Raw genomic sequence first — 21,313 nt, forward strand, 5'->3', positions numbered from 1 at the left:
AAGTTGCTTTGCCGTATATGAGAAATGGGGGCCCACAAGTAAGACTGATAAGATGGAAAACAGAAAGCATCCTGAAATGTTGTAGGTGGTCTGGAGGAGCAGTGTGAAGGCTTAATTTCTTCAGCACTCTGACATCCCCCTAAATGTCTTCTTCTGACTGCGCAGAGACCATGCATCCTCTCTGTGCTTTCTCTCTCCTCGTTCCTCCCCATATTACTGTTGTGAAAAGGGGGGAATAACAATGGAGCTTTCTTGTCTTAAGGAGGCAGGCATAGTGAACCTTCATTTGCTCTGTCTCCTAGTTCCTCAGATTCAGCTCCCAGTAGTTCCTGATGTGACAGGCTCGCGTACGGCAAAGGAACTGGAGAAAGCATTTCAGGATAAAGTAATCCAGCCCCTTCACCCAACAGCTAAAGGAGCAGACCAGCAAGACAAAAAAATTAGAAGATTCCTTGAAGATGTCAAGATTGTGGGGGACTCCTGATTTTTGGCCGGATTCTGCAACGTGCTGGGGGTGGGGGGAGGCCTCGGCTCCAAGTGATGACAGAGTTGAGTGCTCTCAGCACATTCCAGGATTGAGTCCCAGATAAGGAGCTATAACGAGGGTGAAAGTTACAATGTGTAGCTTAGCGTCTATTATTTTAGAACATTTGCAGCCAGAACCATAACAGCAGTAGCTAAATAAAACTGTCACATCAGATATTCTGGATCTTGACATTTGCCCCTTTATGGTTGCATTTCAACACCTTCTTTTCTCTGAAAAGAAGAACAAAAAAGTCACAAGGGCATGAGAGGAAAAAAAATAAAGGGCTAGATTCAGTTTATAAAAAAAAAAAACAACAACCTCTGTTGTACAGCCAGGGTTCTTGACCAAAATCCTAGTTAAAGGTCTGTGGAAGATGAACAGAACGACTCTGACCTTTAAAAAGGGGCACTCTAAATAGAAAATATATGTCAATTTGTTGTCATAAATATGCCCCTCTTAGAACGTTACAGCAATGCTAAGAAGTCGTTGTCGTCTACAGTATGTCCTGGTGAATTAAAGAATTGGTTTTCCTTTGAGAGGCTGCATCATATGTTTTTATATTCTGCGTTTTGCTTTGTCTTCTCTAAATAATTCTGTGTAAATGAACTCTGTGGCCCAAATTCAGAACTAGTGTGAATGCAACTCCACTGATCTGAACTTTGTGTCTAAGCCCTGGTCTACAGTGGGGGGGGGGGGGTGGATTGGATCTAAGTTATGCAACTTCAGCTACGTGAATAACGTAGCTGAAGTCGACGTACTTAGATTGACTTACCATGGTGTCTTCACCGCGGTGAGTCGACGGCTGCCGCTCCCCCGTCGACTCTGCCTGCTCCTCTCATGGCACTGGAGTACAGGAGTCGACAGGAGAGCGCTCTGGGATTGATTTATCATGTCTAGTCTAGACACGATAAATCGATCCCCGCTGGATCGATTGCTGCCCGCCGATCCGGCAGGTAGTGAAGACATGCCCTAGCAATTCCTCAGTTTTGACTCTGGCTAAATAGAAATGTGTTAATTTCTCATTAGTAAGGTCAGAGATTTAGATCTTTGACTCCTTTGTAAATTCTGAGAGCCTTTCACAAGGAATATCCATAAGTATTAAGAGTGGCATAGGGAAGAAAGACAAAAATCTTCCCTCTCTAGGACATGGAGCCTCTATTGCAGAGGTGGGCAAACTATGGCCCACAGGCCACATCCCGCCTGCGGGACCATCCTGCTCGGCTCTTGAGTTCCCGGCCCCTCCCCTGCTGTCCCCCTCCCCTGCAGTCATGCTGCCATGCCGCCAGCGCTCTGAGCAGCAGGGCTGTGCGCTCCTGCAGGGCAGCGTGGCAGCATGTCTGCCTCCGGCCAGGGGTCACAGCTGCCGGACATGCTGCTCTGAGTGGCATAATAAGGGGGCAGAGAGTGTGTGTGTGTGTGGGGGGGTTTAGATAAGGGGCAGGGAGTCCCGGGGGGCAGTCAAGGGACAGGGAGCAGGGGGTGGTTGGATGGGGTGGAGGTTGGATGGGAGGGGATTGGGTAAGCGTGAGAGTCCCAGGGAGCCTGTCAGGGGGCAGGGGTGTGGACAGGGGTCAGGGCAGGCAGGGAGCAGCGCGGGTTGGATAGGGGATAGGGTTCTGGGGGCAGTTAGGGGCTGGGGGTCCCAGGGAGGGCGGTCAGGGGACAAGGAGCAAGGGGGTTGGATAGGGGGTGGGGTCCCGGGGGGCGGTTAGGGCCTGGGGGTCCCATGAGGGGGCATCGGGGATAAGGAGCAAGGGGGGGTTGGATGGGTCGGAGGTTCTGAGGGGGCCAGTCAGGGGGTGGGAAGTGGGAGGGGTCAGATAGAGGGCAGGGGCCAGGCTGTTTGGGGAGGCACAGCCGTCTCTACCCGGCCCTCCATACAGTTTTGCAATCCCGATGTGGCCCTTGGGCCAAAAAGTTTGCCCACTCCTGCTCTATAGGCTGTGGTAGAAGCCACTCAGTTTCTCCCCCAATTTGGGTGAATGAAACCATGTATTTATGGTCTGCACATCTTTGTCAAAGAGTCAATTGTGCCAATGAACAGAGAGAGAGGCCTGAGCACAGCACTGGATCCAGCTCTCTGAACTTTGACAAAGTTCAGGTCTGGATCTTAATTTCATGACTTTGATGTGTAGCTGTGTCATTGTGTTTTGGTTTATTTTCTATTTACTGAACCTTTTTGTTTCTTTGCATTCAGTGCAAATGCAGGCTGTTACAGAGGAGAGGTACATACAGGGCTCTCTCAGGGAGATATTATTTTTATTCTTTCTTGTTTTGTTATCTTTTAATTTTAAAATGAAAATAATTTTGGCTGAAAATGTATGACTCTTCTTTGTGAATGGAAAGCATGACATCTAGTATTAATGTGGTAGATAAATTCAGAGTTCTGAAAGAAAACCTACTCTGAGCACAAGAAATAAGGTACCACTCAGAGTCATGAAATATAAACATGGGGCATAAAACTAAGGAAGCTATGAGAGGAAAAATAGTTCATATAACATGCAGAGTGTAAGAACACACAATGCAAAGGGGATAAAGAGGATTATGAAACAAAACAGAGGGTATAAAACTGATTAAGAAAACTAGAACTAACAAAAGGAGACAGAACTCACCTATGATATGAATAAAATTATGGAAAGGCACTTTGACTATAAACCGGGGAAGAGATTGATGAGGAATGCCACTGGACCACTAAGGGATAACAGAGAAAATTAATTTTCTCTATCAGCTGAATAATTACACAAATTCTTCTCTTTACTGTTCACAGGGGAGTCTGGAGGCTAGTTACGACATATGGAAACAAAGTTTCTGGTGTATTATAAATTAAAAATGAAGGCCATTAGCAATCTCACAAAAACAAGACTTGTACAAGTTAAAATCACGACAGTCAGATTACTCTCCAAGGTTGGAGAGATTATACCATAAAACCCCAACAGGGGTGACTGAAGAGTCTGTTGGACCAATAAGAGATATCTGACCACTCCAGCATGAGTGGAGAAGGACTTGAAGGAAACAAAAATAATAATTAAGGAGGAGCCAGAAAATTATAGATCATCAAATGCAATCTCAGTGTCAGGAATAACATAGAGATATTAATATGAGATGAGATTGTAACATTTCTGAAGAAATATGAGCTGATTAAAATTGGCCACGGGCTTCATAAAATATTCATCTGATGTGACAAATCTGATTGATGTTTTAGAGGTGATGATATGCGAAGTGAGGGGTGAAGTACTATTCTGAAATTTCTAAAAGGCATTTGACAGAGTGGACTAATAAGTGCAGCAAACACAGAACAGTAGATGCCCTATGTGAAAGGATAAAGAAATTACTTGGAGCAAGGGTGGACCTATGGAACCCCACTGAACTCAGTGGGATTCCATGCAGACGCAAGGTACTGCCTGCCCCAGTCACCTTGCAGAATCAGAGCCTAGGTGAGAGTAAAGGCTTATAGGGTAGGAAAGAACAGAGTGAAGAATTAGCCACTATAGAATGATAGAAATGTAGGGCTGGTAGGGAGTTTGAGACGTCATCTAGTCCAGCCACCTGTGCTGAGGCAGGGCCAAGCATAACTAGACCCACTCTGACAAGTGTTTGTCTAACATGCTCTTAAAATCCTCCAGTGATGGAGATTCTGTAACCTTCCTTGGAAATCTGTTCCAATACTTAATTATCATTATAGTTAGAGCCCTGCGTGGACACACAATTTATATCTGTGGGCATAAAGTAGATATCTGCGGAGCTGAAGGGCTCTAGTGACAGCAAGCGAGACCAGCAGGGCCATGGTCAGCACCACGGCCAGGAACCACACAGTGAAAGCAGCAGCATGTCAGGCCGTCGCTTGCAGGAGCCAGTGCCCAGCCCAGGCAGCTCCTCTGGCATGGCTGTACTGCCCTCAGCCCTGTCCACTACGGTGGGTACCAGGCTCACTGGCAGTTGTCCCTGGTCACGCTAGTGTGTCCAAGCAGCTCACATGCTCCGGCCATTCTATAATTTTGCTGAATCTCTTTTAGATACCTATGTGCAAATTAGAAAACCACAGTATAGAACATTCAAGGGATTTCAACATGAATGATAAATAAGAAAGGAAAGTTAACCTATTGTGGGAGAGCTAGGAAAAACTGGTGGTGTGTTCAATGGAATAAAGAGTTTTAAGAGGAGATGTGACTGCATTTTTCATTTTTATTATTTCATTATACATATTTTATTATTTCATTATTTATTATTTCATTATACATTTTTAAAAGTATAATTAGGGTAGTATAGATAAGTTTCTTGAACTAACTGTCAAATATTAAGACTCATGGTGAGGACCAGGTGCATCAGAGCAATAGGATATAGAGACCTTCATCTCTAGTAGTGACTGTTTTACCATCTGATGACTGCTGGCCTGTCTAAAACGCATTTGTGGTCTCTAAGTTCCCAGAGAACTGATGTCCAGCATACATAAACTACCACCACAAATAGCGTTAACTTCCATGCTTGTTGGCCATCTCCATGGGAGTGATCTCCCTGAGTGACCAGAGAGAATGAACTATCCTCTTGTCCCTAGACAGGTAAGGACAATTGTTAGTTAATAGTGGGTACCACCACACCGTTAGGCACTCAAGACTGTCTGAATACTCTCCAAAGTCTTCCTTAGGCCTTAGTTAAGTTTACGGTAAACATATCTAAAGATCAACTTATTCACTGAATTTTGTTATAAAAACTGTCAAAAAACTCACTCAGAGTTGATGATAGTTACTGATTAAGCCTGGTAAGTGGGACAGATAATTAAAAATAAGAGTGAATACCTATATCCTTTAAAAGCAACCATGTAAGGAAAGATTATTACACAATGAAATATGGAACTAACCTTCCACCATTGATGATTATGGGATCAGATCCTGAACAAATGTCTTCCACAATGTAAGAATTTTCTGAGCAGGATACATTTAGGGATGTGTAGTTAGGTTTGCATACAGTCAGGAAATATGGTGTCTGATACCCTGTTGACAGCTGTATGATGTCAGTAATGAGAGCAGTAGAACAAAGGCCAAAGACATGAACACCTAGAAAGTAAAACAAACCAGCTGGTTAAACTTAGTTAAGATCATTGGATCAAATTCACTGCAACATGAGTAACCACAGCTCCACTGCATTCAGTGGTATTAAGCTTGCTTACACCAGAGTTTAGGTACGATTTAAGTGGAATATTATTTAGTCTGTAAGCTTTTTGGGGGAGGGCCTGTCTTTTTGTTCTGTGTTTGTACTGCACCTAATAATATCCCAGCCCATTACTGGGGTTGTTAGGCATCTGATAATAATAATAATTAATAATAAGCCTTTTGTGGGCCCTCTGTGCAGGGGTAAATTTGGCTTATAAACTGTAGTAAACTGTACAGTGTTCCAGTACCATATTGGAAAATATATATGATGTTATGAATATAAGAAATGGAGATTCTGTACTTTGGAAAATTGACTCTACACTGATTTCCTTTTTTCTCTCCCAATTTTTTGTCTTTAACTTTAATAACCAAACATCTTGTTAGCAAGGATTTTTAATAAATCTATCAAACTGAGGTACCGTATAACTGGAAACTATCAAACCTAGTACCTATATAATAAGAAAGGGAAAAAAGTGATCTAGGTAACTACAGCCCCATTAGTCTGACCTCAATAGTATGCAAGGTTTTAGAACAAATATTAAAGTAAAGAATAATTAAAGACATTGACGTAAACTGAAAATGGGATAAAATGCAACATAGGTTTACCAAAAGTAGGTTGTGTCACACAGACCTGATCTTTCCTTAAGCTAACTGATCTTTTAGACAAGGGAAATGTGGTAGATCTAATCTACCTGGATTTCAGTAAAGCATTTGATACAGTTCTATTTGGGAAATTATTAGCTTACCTGGATAAAATGGGGATTATTACAAGAGTTATGAGGTGTGTAAGGAACTGGCTAAAGGAGACACAACAATTGGTTGTTCTAAAAGAAGAACTGTTGGGCTAGAGGAAGGATATTAGTGGAATTCCTCAAGGATCTGTCTCTGGACCAATCTTATTTAATATTTTCAATAATTCATTAATCTGTTTATACACAGAACTGGCAGTAGAGGAAATGGAAGTGATGACAGTGCAAGCTTTCCCACACTGCCCCAAGGATGGGCAACTCTCTAGGCATGAGAATATGCATGTTCATTCAACACTTGTTCGTTCTCATGAGATGGCCACCTGTAGTGCCAAATAATGCCAACTGGGATGTGTGGTGTTCTTTTGTTTTCAGTATGGACATCTGTCTATTAATAAGGGATCTGAGAGCACCAGCTCATCTCCCACAGACCACCAAACACCAGTCAGATTGTAATGACTTTTGGGCATTGCAGACCTTGTTTGTGTCCATGCAGTGGTTTAACCCTTGAATCACAGTGTCACTCTTTTTCATTATATTACAAAAAACAAACTAAATTGTTTAGTTAAACTGCACTTCCTGTTAAGAGTTTATCTATTGAAAAATGCAGTCTTCCTCCAAATGTTCTCTTTTTGTTACTGACTAATAACACTAGTATCTTGAATGCCAAATTCCTGAGACAGAATATATATAGTTCAAGTAAATGTGGTTGCTTTACGGTGCATTTTTTTCCTGCTTCGGATGGTTTTCAGATTTGTTTCCCTGATCAACTTGTACTGTTTAAAGTAGTTTTTTCCATTGGAGAACTTGAAGAAGGCTGAAGTTATTGCTTTATCATGAGATGATTAAATAAGACATATAAATGAAAGATCAGATTCAGGGAATAAATTAAGGGTGAAATCCACACACCTCCAAAGCTTGGTTTATATGGAGTTGGAGAGGGGACCCCTTAGGTGGGATAGAGCAGGATATGGAGCAATTTTGCAGCCCTCCTTCATGGCTATTCTAGCCTTGTCAGAGTCCCCACCCCTGCTGCTCTTATGTGAGGGTTTCTGGCCACTGAATCTGTGCTGTGTATGGGTCCAGTAACCTCTTCCTTTTCCCACTCTAGCACTTTCCTCCATTCCAGCATAACTGGAGCTGTGGTGAAGCCCTCCGCTGCTCAAAAACATTGCCCTCCTGTGCACCTGCTCTGCCCATGCAGGTTTCTAGCGTAGAGGACTGTGCTTTGAATCTCTCACCAACAGGTACACTTCATTCTACACAAAGAGCAAAGAATAACTTGTCAATTCAAATCCAGTGATGGTCACCAATAATTAAAAACAAAACAAAACACCTAATTGCCTTCTTATCAATGGCTTATATGAAATGAATGTCAGCCTTCATCCATTTTCCAGGAGATAAGGGGTAGATTCACAGAGGTATTTAGGCACTTAACCCGCAGATATAGGCAACAAATTTCCATTTTTAAGCACCACTGCAATTCACAAAACTGCTCCGCTGCCACCTACCCCTGTAGGTGCCCAAACTCAGTACCTAAGTTTTTGCAGTAAAAATTCCCTAGGCACCTATGTTTCTGTACACCTCTGTCTCACTCTGTGTCCAGATGCCTATCTCCACCACAGAGTGATTCACAAACCAGTGGAAGATAGGTGCTCTTCCACCTAACTTGTGTGGAGATCCAATCTGGCAAGCATACACAAGGCCACCTACCTCCAGGCAGAGCAGCCAAGGAGGAGGCTCTCCGTTATAACCTTTAGTCCAGTGGTTGCAGCACTCACCTGGGCTGTGGAAGACCACTGGTTCAAGTCTTCCCTCTTCCTGATGAGGAGATGGGATTTGAACAGGCACCCTGCCACCTCTCAGGAGAGTGCTTTAACCACTGGGCTACTGGATATTGTGCTGAGACAGTGGGGGAGGTCTCTCTTCTCTCCTATTGAAGTTGTCCCACTGATCCCCCCATATCCTACGTGAGTACTCTAACCACTGGGGTAAAGGGAGGTCTTCTATAACACCTATGTCCTTTTGTGAAGCCAGCCTGAGAGACCCACCATCCACACATGGAATATCAAATCCACTGATATTTTTTGATAGGGCTATCAGCTCAAGCGGTTTCTATTGTGTTGCTCATGAATAGTGATTCTTTTTACAGGGCAAAAAACATTCAAAACAAAACAAAAGCCATACATCTTAACAATTAAATGGACTTTGAAAAGAGATGGGGGGGTTGGTGGGATAATGATAAGCCAAATTATTGATTTAGCAATACTGATGATAATGCAATAGATGAAAGTGAAAAATGGACAACAGAAGTGTTACGTCATTGAATGTGTGTTTTTACTTTGCAATACCATTCAACAGCTTCTCTTGCACTTTTTTTTGGCAGGATGAGAGCTATGCCAATAACTGCCGTTTACTGTCCTAAAAGGCTATATTAAAGAACGAAAAAACCTGTGTAATTAAAATAAAAAATGCGTCACAAAAGGCATTTTTGGTAACTAATACCCAAAACCCACCAACGAATCTGACAGCTCTTCTAAGGAAAGAGTTGAAGTTGCAGCCTCCCGCATTAATATTGGCCTCGGCTCCAATCCCATTTCTTCTTTTAGACAGGCAACAGTAGAGAATTCCTTCTCCTACCATTATCTGCAATGACAAAGGAGGTATTCATGGCATAGGTAGCAGTTATGCAGCAGTTAGTGACTGGATTGTAAGGGCTGAAATATATTATAATAGAACAAATCTCATCATTCACAGATGTGTACTTGCCTTTAAAGGATTTACATCAATATGTAAACATTCACAAATGCAATTTCCCGAGTGAGGGCAGGTGAGAAGATGGCACTGACATTAAATATAAATGACATAAGCTCTTTGGGGCAGGGACCATCTTTGCATTTTGTGTGTATGTGTGTGTGTATAGTGCCTAGTGCATGGAACGCTGGCCCTGCCTGGGGCCTCTAGGTGATACAATAATATAAAAAAGTAATAATTAGAAAATGCTGTATCATAAATGGTGAAAAGCCATAGCACTCCCATCGCATTTCTGGGGTGGATTTAGCACTCAACCTTTGGCTGCCTGCCTGCCTAGCAATCCCTGGCAGCCTAAAATTCCATGACAGCTTGTTCTTCCCTAATTGTATAATAGGTTTGGTTTTTAACCAGATCCACTGCAGAGACTGGGGTTCTGTCCTTATAGCCATATAAATTAACAGAGTGAGAGAGATAGCAAGGGGTTAGAGTGGAGCTAGGAAGGAGAAAGTAGAAGTGCAGATGAGTGGCTGCCTCATGCCATCCTGGTGGCCTCAGGGCAACCCTGCCTGTATGCAATCCCTTATCTCAGTTTCCCTTCTTGGATCCCCAGATAAAATCCACACAGGGTTTCCAGTCCAATCACAACAGCCTTCCTTACTGGCTGATTTATTAATTACAGTTCAAAACTAAATACAAAAGTCTTCCCTCCAGCCAGGTACAGCCAAACTCCCCTGGTCTGGGCAGAGTCCTTCCTGTATTGGTAGGCTACTCCGAGCCCTTCCTAGCTGTACCAGTTCCCCTAGTCTCAGGGTCTTCCCTGCAGGAGCCTCTCTCACTGATTGCAATCTCACTGGGGCTTTCTGAGCTTTTCTTACTATGGCTCCTTAAAGGAAAATCCCTGATTCCCCTCAAGTGGGGCTCATTCTGTAATCAGGGTTGGCTTGCCCAGGGCAAGTCACCCTGATATAAGGAGGAAAGTGTGATATTGTTCTATGGAAGCCATGACATGGTCCTAAATTCCACACACTCAGATTTATTTGATGTTTCTGCTAAAATTCTCAGCAGTGATATAGTTATGTCAGCAATGCTGACCAGAGCTGTGTGAATAATTGTTTTATATTTGTTGGCGATTTTGAAAAATCATAAAAAAAAATGGGGGCAGGGCAGTGTCAAACGAAACGTTTTGTTCAACCTGAAACTAAATGTTCTGTTTCACTTTCAAGGTATTTTTAACATTTTTATATATTTTAAATGAAATTGAAAACATTTCAAAACAAAAATAATTTCAAATTGAAAACTGAAATATTTTCTTTAGAAAATGTTTAAACAAAATATTTAGACTCTTTCTCTATGTTTTTTTACATAAACAATTTGGCGGAACAGACACATATCTGCAAAATGTTTTAGTGTCAACGAATCTGCATTTTTCACCAAAAATTTTTGGCTGAAAAATTTTGTCCAGCTCGAATGTTGGCAAGTATATTGTTTTTAGACTTCAGAGTTAACACTGCACTGATGTGAATGGGCAGTTCAGACCTCAGAACAGATTCAGATTGTTTGTCTGCAGATTCAGTAAAACGGCACTGTGTAAGGTGTGATTCAAAAGATTTGCAATGTAGCTGAATGCTAAAAAAAAAATAAATGAAGACAAACTATGTAGGACCTGATGGAACCATCAGACAAGTGCTGATGCATTGTACTATCTCAGTGAAACCCCCTGTACAAGGGGGAGGAAATTAAATGGGACAGCAGTTTCTGGACAATCAACCCCCTGCTGACCACTCATTTGGTCTTAATTGAGTTTCCTTTCTTCCCCTAGAGCAAAATAAATGCAGTGAAGGTTGCATCAGTATATGGGAAAGTCAATGGTAGAGGAGATGTAGAGAGTTTTATTAGCTAAGAGTTAATTTCACAAAGAGTCTATAACATTATTATCCATCTCAGTATCATCATTATAATGCTAAGACTTTGTCCAGGAGCAAGCAGTGGGATTTTAAATTAAAATTTTACAGAATCTTAAATAGCTTTTGGGAAGCATCAGGGGATATTTGGCAAGGAGAAAAAACCTGGAAAGATAGACCATCATGTGTTATAGAAGGGAAATCAGGGAAACAAAGCGGACAACATGGGGTAGTATATTCAGCTGTTCATGTTGGTGTCTTTCCGGAGAACTGGATTAATCATGTTAGAGATTAGGGCTGGCAGATTCAGCAGATTGCGAATTTGCTCTCCTTCTTAGGTAATTTACAGGACAAAAGCTTGGACCATGGTAAAGCCAAAAGTTGTGCTACTTTACTAAATATTTCTGGGACTTTTTATTTTATTTTACTCAACTGGGTAGTTGTGTTGACTGAGAAGGGGACAACATAAAGCTGCTGCAGTGGTGCAAAGCCTCTATTCTTTCTGCTTTGGTACTGTCAATCAAACTTGCAAACTATCTGATAAACTATATGAGCTAACATTCAGTTACTCTGTGACAAAGCAGATAGGTTGCACAAAGGGAGCAAACAGTCTTTAGCCATCTAACATACACTGACATGGCTAAAACAACCACACCATATGAATTTTGTATGCTTTATAGTGCTTTTATTTTCCTTGTAAGAGGAAAAAATATTAGAGGCCTGATTCAAAGCCCACTGAAGTGAATGGGGGTCAGGCAAATGCTGGAGATGCAGTACCCATTCTGAGAGTTTAATACATATGTTTCAGAGTCATCTTGTCATTGGGAGTTGCTGGAAAAAAATCCTCTGTGTGTAAATGTGTGTGTGTGTGTGTGTGTGTATATATTTAGGCATACACACACACACACACACATACACAACGTATGCCTACACCAAGTACAGGCATTTTAGGAGGAACCTCAGGGCTGCAAATAAGTCTAGTTAAAAACTGCTACTGTTTAATGGAACTGATAGTGAGCAAAAACTAATTTGGTTTAATGGAAAGACACAGATACTCCTAAAGTAATAGCTTGGGGAAAATAAGTTACTGGATGATACTGTAGTAAAGACTGTTTACTCTAAAGGAAATAGACCTAAACCATACTCTAAACATGGGATACCGTAAGTGAATATCTCACCAGATAACATAGGCAAACTGATTCCTGCTCTAACTGTTTTTACCTTTCTAGGCCTCTGGGTAGGGATTGAGGTTGGGGGTTCAGAAGGGATTTGTTTTTCTTCTCCCCTTTCCTTTTTGTTAGCCATGATCATTAAATATTACATCAATTTGTATATGAGGTTTTTTTTTTAACATGATTGTCATAAATATAAAGGGAAGGGTAAACACCTTTAAATCCCTCCTGGCCAGAGGAAAAACCCTTTCACCTGTAAAGGGTTAAGAAGCTAAGACAACCTCGCTGGCACCTGACCAAAATGACCAATGAGGAGACAAGATACTTTCAAAGCTGGAGGGGGGGAAACAAAGGGTCTCTCTGTCTGTGTGCTGTTTCTGCCGGGACCAGAGCAGGAATGCTGGTCAGAACTCCTATAAAAAGTCAGTGAGCAATTTAGTTAGATATGCGTTAGATTCTGTTTTGCTTAAATGGCTGATAAAATAAGTTGTGCTGAATGGAATGTATAGTCCTGTTTTTGTGTCTTTTTGTAACTTAAGGTTTAGCCTAGAGGGATTCTCTGTGTTTTGAATCTGATTACCCTGTAAGGTATTTACCATCCTGATTTTACAGAGGTGATTCTTTTACTTTTTCTTTAATTAAAATTCTTCTTTTAAGAACCTGATTGCTTTTTCATTGTTCTTAAGATCCAAGGGTTTGGGTCTGTGTTCACCTTTGCAAATTGGTGAGGATTTTTATCAAGCCTTCCCCAGGAAAGGGTGTGTAGGGCTTGGGGGGATTTTGGGGGGAAAGATGTTTCCAAGTGGGCTCTTTCCCTGTTATATTTGTTAGACACTTGGTGGTGGCAACAAAAAGTCCAGGGACAAAAGGTAAAATAGTTTGTACCTTGGGGAAGTTTTAACCTAAGCTGGTAAAAATAAGCTTAGAGGGTTTTTCATGCAGGTCCCTACATCTGTACCCTAGAGTTCAGAGTGGGGAAGGAACCTTGACAATGATATTCAGTTCCTGTTGCTCCCATAATGTAGTAAGTTATGTACGGATCTCTTAGGCTTCTGGAAATTTTATGTTAGAGTATTGGAGTTCCTGGTATGGTTCTCAGTGCTTCATTTTATATATTGCATCTTTTGTATGAATTATGATTCCTTGGAAAATTAATGAAAATTTAAATACAAAATACTTAACTGTGCAACTCAACTTTTGCATAAGTATATTCTTTGTGCATTAACTTCCTAGGATTTTTATTTAAAGGAAAGAAGAAAAAAATGAAGAAAGGTAAGTCTCTAGTTCCATAATTCACAGGTACCAGTGAGTAACAGACAACTGGTGTGTACCACTGTCATTAGTTTCTATTATTAATACAAGCTAAGTATGCATTTTGGTACAAGGAAATGTACTGGTGTATGTCCTTATTAGTATGCGTGAATTAAGGCATTCCTAGAGCTGGCTAATAATTAATGGTTATAACTTTGACGCTTCTGGACTTATTTTCTTCAAATTTGGCTCAGTATTTAAGTCTCAAAAATATTTTAAAAAAATACTCAGACAATTATAGACAAGCCAAGTTCAGAGAAAATGGCTTCAGGAATTTCAACATTATGAACGTTTAAAATCAGCAAGATAGTTTTGAAAAAGGCACAATGAACTAACTGTGATGCATCTTTTATTCTGTAATCCTGCTTGATTTACACACCTATTTAACTTGACGCATATGAGTAGCATCACTGACTCACTCTGACTACTCATGTGCATAAAATAATCTCACATGTAAATCTTTGCAAGACAAGGGCTTAAGTACTCACTTGTTGAACACAACATTTTCTACTGCACAGTCTCATGCAATTTTAAAATAATCACAACTGGCAAATCAAAACCATCTTTTTTAAAAGCAAGAAAATGCACTAGTCATTGGTGAGGATTATTTTCAAAGTAGGTTTTAATTTTCAGCCTTTTTTGCATTTAGCCCTGTCTAAAGCAACATTGTGATTAGAATTGTTCACAATGGGAAAGTACTTTTTTTTTTTTTTTTTGACATTCTCACTGAACTGAAGCCTAGTTCAAGGGATTTTGCTCAGACTTAGATTTTGTCCACACAAACACATAGTTTGCAGCAAGCTCGGGTGTAAATCTACCCTGAACTGGCCTGCCATGCACTAAATGTCCATGTGGCGCCCCCCCCTTTTTTTTTTTTGCTATGCAGCAAAAATTTCCTAGTTCCTGTTGTTCTGCTCCTGCTTCCAAGTAGGATAGACCAAAGTGCATTAGAGAACTTTTTAGCATTTGACAGCTGGGTCCACACGAACACTTAGTGAGTGGCAGGCAAGTGCAGGGTAGATTACACCCCAGGTTGTTGTGATCTAAGTGTTTGTATAAATGAGCCCTTAGAAAACATAATCTTCAGGCATATACAAAGCATTGAAAATTTCCATCCAATGGGTGGCTGAATAAATTATGAGTGTATAAAAACAAGGGGTTAAAATAGGAACTATTTTGCAATCTTAGAGCATTCCAGTTGACTTGTATATAGAATCATAGAAATGTGGGCAGTTCCTGGCCCAGAGGCATGACCAAATAAGTCCTATGAATCCAGTGTCAAAAAAGACATGAAAAACTCATAATATACCATGGTTCTTCCATTCAAGCTAGAAGTGCTCCCAGAACAGAGATTACCTCCATTGAAAGTGTCTGTTAATAGTCAGCTTTGGTGTAAATACACTGACATCAATAAAGTTCAGTGCACTTATGCCAAGACTGCATCTCGCTCATAGTCCTTGAGCCTGTATGACTTCAGTATGACTCCTGCAGCTGTTCCCTGTAGATGCCAGTGTGAAAATCCATTCTGACAGAATTAAAAAAACCCATAGTTACCCAGCCAATCTGCTCTCCAAGGGCAAGCCTTTTGGATCCAGTTTAGTCAGCAGTGAATAAGCCCAAGGTGGCCACATACACAGCAACATTGCCAATCTCTTGTTTTTATCACAAGTGTCATGATAGCTCGTATTTTTCTTAAAGCCCCTGCTGCTGAAACCATATTATTTACATGAGACCTATAAAAAGAAACCAATAAAAAAAAAACCCCTCATGATTCTTTAAGTCAATCACATGACTTTTTGGTTTCCACTCATGATTTTGAAATGCTTGGGCTGGGAATACTGAAATTAGATGCACACCAACATGAATGACCCTGAGGCGGAATTCCTCGGTGAGATGGAAGGGACTGTGGGCAAGAGAGGAGCAGCTGTTCAAGAATGATAAAGAATGTAGGTGAGCTTCCTACCAGTTTATGAACATGGTTGTTCTTAGCAAAGTTCTCCCAGTGTATATACAGGGCCCATAGGTCACTTTCAAGGAATTTTGTCATTCATTGCGTTGCACATTCAAAAAGGTGGGATACCCGAACAGAAGTAGTGACACAGATGTTTACCAGAGTGCCATACCTCTATTTAAAAACTCATAGAGTGAAATCCTGGCTCCACTGAACTCCATGGGAGTTTGGGCATTGGCTTCAGTGGGGGCAGGATTTCACCCCTTCTCTTCACTTCTGTATATGCAGAGTTGCATTTTAGAGTTTTCACAATTTCATATTATCCGATATAGCACAAAGGAATGAATTAATCCCTGGTTAAACTCAAAGGAGTTAGGAACAGGGATGAATTTGTTGGCCTGCCTGTTCTTGTGTACTAGAGGTAGCTATAGCATTGTGGTATTACTAAGTGCACAGTTAAATGAGCAAATGAGTGCCCCAATAAAGCAGTGTAGACAGCACTCTAAGCGTACATAAAAATAACGTTTTTACATTTCATTTTACCTTCACATTGTCATTCCAGCAGGGTTATTATACTAGTAAAGATCATTTTATTTCATTTACTATATAAAAGTAGTTGAATTGCTCATACACTGATATTTAAGTGCTGTACTGGGAAGGTTCTGTTAAAAATTTGTTCTCCCTTTGGATGAGCCATTGAATTAGTTTCCTTCTTGCCTATCCTATAGCTTACAAGTTAGATACTCCAGGGCAGTTTTGGAAAGAATAATAAAAAACCACAGTGTCAATATTCACTCACTGAAGAAACCTGGCTCTTATATCTAAAACTGCATGTAAGCCACTGCTGAGTGTAACCTGGCATCTCCATTTGCCAAAAAAATCCTGCACTAGTGATCATGCTCATTAACAAAACTATGAAAGGTCCTGTACAAACACTATTTCATTCAGCATAATATATAGAACAGTGATTTATATAGGGTGATCTTCACAAAGGGACAGAAGATCCATGCACGCCCTCTAATGTTCATGCCCATAGCAAAGAGGGCATGGGTGGAACTCCACAGTCTCTCCTGTGAACTACAGATGGAAATATCTTTATGCTAGTTTTAATTAGGCCAGTGTTAAGGACTTGTTTGATTGGCCAATGGGTAGTCAGTGGGATCTCAATTTATGCAAATGAATAGTCAAAAAACACTGTGGAGGAGGCTGGGAAATGCACTGAATGAACAGCCATACACAGCCTGCTTTTCATCCCAGGCTGTAAAAGGTGAATTCTATCCCTCCCACCCGTCTTTGTTCTCTGCACAAAGCCCAGTTGCTCAGGGAGGGGTGAACTGCAACCATAATTTACTAGTGTGCTACTAGGAGTCATTTTAAGACAGAGTTAAGGGACTTTTTCACATTGTGTAGAAACTTTCTGCTGTTCCCAGCCTACACACAAATGTACTGGCTCCATTTTGTTGTCTTTACACTCAGGCAACTACAGTGAGTGTTCATTGGAATTGCAGATTGCTTGATAGATTGTCTACACTGACACTTTACAGTGCTGCAACTTTCTCGCTCAGGGGTGTGAAAAAACACACCCCTGAGCACAGCAAGTTTCAGTGCTATAAAGCTCCAGTGTAGACAGTGCACCAGCCGCACTCCCAGCGCTGGTAGCTATTCCCCTCTTGGGGGCAGCAGCGCTTTAACATTGCCAGTGAAGACGTGCCCTCAGAGCAGAATTTGGCTCTGGCTCTGTAACCACAGGAAGATTTACTTGACAAAAACGTTAGCACACGTGAAAAGGTATTTAAATTCTGAGTGAAAAGGAGAGAACAAAATTAATTTGCATTTAAGAGTGTCTTCCATGATAGCCTTTGTCTGATTATGCATTTCCGATTGGCATCTCAATATAAACAGTTAAGAAGGAAACTTTCTTATTTACTCTCATCCTTTTAACATACTTTAACATTGTGTGTGTGTGCGCGTGTGTGAGAGAGAGAGAGAGAAATTCCATTGTTAATTTCAATATGATGAATGTTTTATTCTTAATTCATAACTGTACTACTTAGGATTAATGGGTAAAATTCTCAAAATTGCCCAAGTGACTTGGGAACCCTAAAGCCTATTAAAAGTCAATAAGAGATTTTTAAAAATCCACACTTTTTCTGTTGCAAAGTTTGGGGCCCTATTAACATTTTGTGTTAGAAGGATAAAAATTGCATGTTAAAACCTAACAATCGGATCATCAGTTCATGTAATTCATTGAATTCAATGGAGTCGTGTTGATTTAAACCAACTGAAGATCTGCTCCTAAATCTTTTTTTAGGTGAGGCAGGTGAACATTCCCATAACTTACTGTGATTGCAGGTCCAGCAAAAGTCAAACTAAGCAACATCAGGAAGGGAACAGCCTCTTGTGTAGGTTCAATGTATGGCATACTCAGACTCCTGTCATAGCAGCTGAATCCAGAGTGAACTGGCTTGAAGACATCAGTAAGTTCAAGAAAATAGAGACTAATAACAGAAGATGCCAGTATGGGCAACTGGGAAGGAAGGAAAGAAAAACAATTCATTGTTATTTTTTTGTAATAATAAACCTAAAACCCCAAACAACCCTATAATATTTATGCAAAAGCAGCAAACTGTGGCCCGCGCCGCTTCCCGCAGCTCCCATTGGCCAGGAACAGCGAACCGCGGGAGCTGCAGGTGGCCGTGCCTGTGGACGGTCAATGTAAAAAAACAGTCTTGCGGCCCACCAGCGGATTACCTTGACGGGCCGCATGTGGCCCGTGGGCCGCAGGTTGCCCACCACTGCCTTAGTCAATTGAGCTGGTCAAACTATTTGTTGCAATCTTATTTCCCAAACAATTTAGCCTTTTCATCGGTGAGACAATCATGAAGATTTTATGAGAAATTGTATCCAATGCTTTTCTTATATATATATATAGAGAGAGAGAGAGTGAATTGCCTTCACCTATTCATTATGGGTGAAGGCTTTTTTTCTATTAAAAAAACCCAAACAATTAACTTTGCCTGGCAGGATTTACTCCTGTAGAAAACGCTGATGATTATGGGTCATGGTTCCTTTATCTAGATGTTTAGTGATTTTACCCTTTAGAGATTAGTTCCATTAATTCATTAGGGAGAAAAGTTAGACTTAAGGAGGAAACTTCACCCAGGCTCTCCCTGAGCTTCTGAAAGCACCGATTCTATCAGAGGGCCCTCTTTGGCAGACAGTGTACCAGAGAAGCTGTGGCAATGGCAAGCAGGCAAAAGCACCCTTCTACGAGGGTGCATGTAAGGGCTAGTACAGTCCACAAAGTGACCAGGAGTGGGTGGGGGAGGCAGCTTGGCAGGGGGCAGCAGCATATGATGATTCACTGCATCCTCCTGCTTCTCAGTTTCCATTGAGGAGGTCCTCACTGAGTGCTCAATAGAACTGAAATCTGCATTTACCCAGCACCACCCATGGAGGAGGGCCACAGTAGAAGCACCCTGCCTGCCCTCCCTTAGCCGGAAATCCCTTGGGATGCAATGAACCTGGCTGACCCAGGGAGGTAAGATTTGCAGTTCCCTGCAGCAGTGAAGGTAAACATGACTAATGGAACAGTAATTGCTAGCATTACTTTTCCTTCTTATTTTGAAGATGGCTGTTATGTTTGCTTTTCCTCCACTTCTTAATATAGCTAAAAGTACAAACTTGCAAGGTCCACATAGATTTGCATATACCTACAGCACCAGACAGTGAAGATATTTCATAGCACCAAACATGAATTATTCTATTTCCCTTGCAGAAAATATTCTTCTATGCCAACACATCACACTGAGAAAATGTAGTTTTCCTTCAGAATTTAATGTATCACTGGATTATGCTGCATTTTAAATCTTTATTGCACATTTCATAAAAAGGGATAAAAGCAGGTGATACATTCTGCTTATAGCCATTCTGGAGTAAAACAGAGTGAAGACTAGGTGTGTAAGGTATGTCGGGTGACAAGATAATGAATGATGATGTTTGTAAAGTGCAATGGGAAACTGTCCGGATCCATTAATTAGCCATTTCCAAACTTTAAGATGTTTGCTTTTGTTAGTACAGGTTTTTTTTAAAAAGAAAATGTAATTGGGGGGGGGGAGGGGTGAAAGAGGTTGTTAGCTGGACTCCACTGAAACAGGCTTTATAATGGGTCTTGGTTTTTGAAAATAACAGCTTTGCTTTGAAGCGCTACACAGTGCAAAGAGCTGCAGAGTTTAGCTTGTTTTCAAAAGTATTGCTATGAAAAGTGCACTGAAGGTAGTCTAAGGAATAACTTTGCATTCCTTGTTCTCAGTGGTCAGGTTGATTGTGTTGTAATTACATTTTTGAGGCTGATTGTGATTGCATAGGAAAGGAATGTGAATTGACATCCTGAATAAAGCAAAGAGTGGCATTCCCAAGAGTGTCTTGAAAATAACACAAGAAATCCATTAGATTTACTTAAATAAATAGTAAATTCATCCCATTTGAATTTCGTGATTTCTGCTGTCATTGGAAATAACGTTTTTTAGTTAGATGAATTGTTTAATTCTCATCTCACATTGGGCACTCCAGAGAACTCCCTTTCATTTCAGTGACAGTCCTGCATGTGTAGTAACTCAGTATGATTGCATGGATAAGTAAGGAACAAGGAGCTTTCCCCCGGTTTTCTCCCCCAGCAGTTGGAAGGGACAGTCACAGCCCCTGTGCTCAGGGGATTATTGAGACTGCTTCTGGGTGCACAAATATCTCCAAATGGGGTGGGAAGATGGAGGCTTATAGTGGTGTATTCCCTTATCTTCCCCTGATGCACTCACCCAGAGCTGTTCAGGTGGGTTCCTGTGTGACCTGGAGCAAATCACATAATCTCTTTGTGTCTCAGCTCGCGGGAGGTTGGGAGATGTCCATTCAATGGAATGGTACAGTGTACGTGTTATCCCCACCACTGGAAAACTCAGCGAGGGATAGTGGCACAATCCTACCTTAGCTCCACCTGGGCCAGTGCAGCTCTGCACCATTCTATCGTGGCTAGGCAACATGTAGGCCCACACACAATGTGATTTCACTGACACCACACATCATGGTTTAGGCAATTGTAAAATCTGACATCAAAATCATTATTATTATTATTATTTGCAATACAGTAGTACCTAGGGGCGTCAACCGAGATCAGGGCAGCATTGTGCTAGGTGCTGTACAAATCACATAATTAGAGACAGTCCTGGCCTCCAAGAGCTAAATCGACAAAACAGGCAAAGGAATAATTATCCTACTTCTTACAGAGGGGGAGCTGAGGCACAAAGAGATTATGTGATTTGCTCCAGGTCACACTGGTGTGGACCCAGATTTCTTGAGTTTTAGGACAGTATGTTACCAACAAGTCCATATTTCCAATCTGATTGTTTCCCAGCTATATAATTGCATTTATCTAGTGAGATTCAGCTATTATTAAATATGTAATATTTTATATAGTGATGTAGTATAATGAGTTAATGTGCCTACAGATCATTTTCGAAGGGATCTGCATTCTGCATATGCTAACTGCAGTTTTATTATTGCTAATTACAAAATCCAGGAAACATCCACATTTGCTTAGAAACCCCCACAAAGGACAGGACATTGTGCTTTTAACTTCTAGGTTTACCATATTCTTTTGGAACATAACCACCCTCTCCCCAAAAGAAAAGAATAACTCTAAAGGCCTAATAACCCCTACAATAATTCCTCAGCAATACAAACAAATACTTTTACAGACAATTTGCAATATATTGTATGTCAGGTCCCATAAGACGTCTTGTTCTCGTATCT

General features: G+C 41.0%; 1 protein-coding gene across 1 annotated transcript in view; it reads right to left on the reverse strand.

The window, feature by feature from the left end:
- PLPPR4 (phospholipid phosphatase related 4) overlaps positions 1-21,313 on the reverse strand; it is a 47,573-nt gene that overhangs the window by 12,836 nt on the left and 13,424 nt on the right. Inside the window, exons 2-4 of the mRNA XM_074961275.1 lie at positions 17,850-18,035; positions 8,936-9,065; positions 5,382-5,577 (exon numbers count right to left, since the gene is read on the reverse strand). Coding sequence (XP_074817376.1) covers positions 5,382-5,577; positions 8,936-9,065; positions 17,850-18,035 — 512 coding nt within the window. The remainder of the gene's footprint in view (positions 1-5,381; positions 5,578-8,935; positions 9,066-17,849; positions 18,036-21,313) is intronic.

The sequence above is a fragment of the Natator depressus genome, chromosome 8 (assembly GCF_965152275.1).
Source record: "Natator depressus isolate rNatDep1 chromosome 8, rNatDep2.hap1, whole genome shotgun sequence".
Lineage (NCBI taxonomy): Eukaryota > Metazoa > Chordata > Testudines > Cheloniidae > Natator > Natator depressus.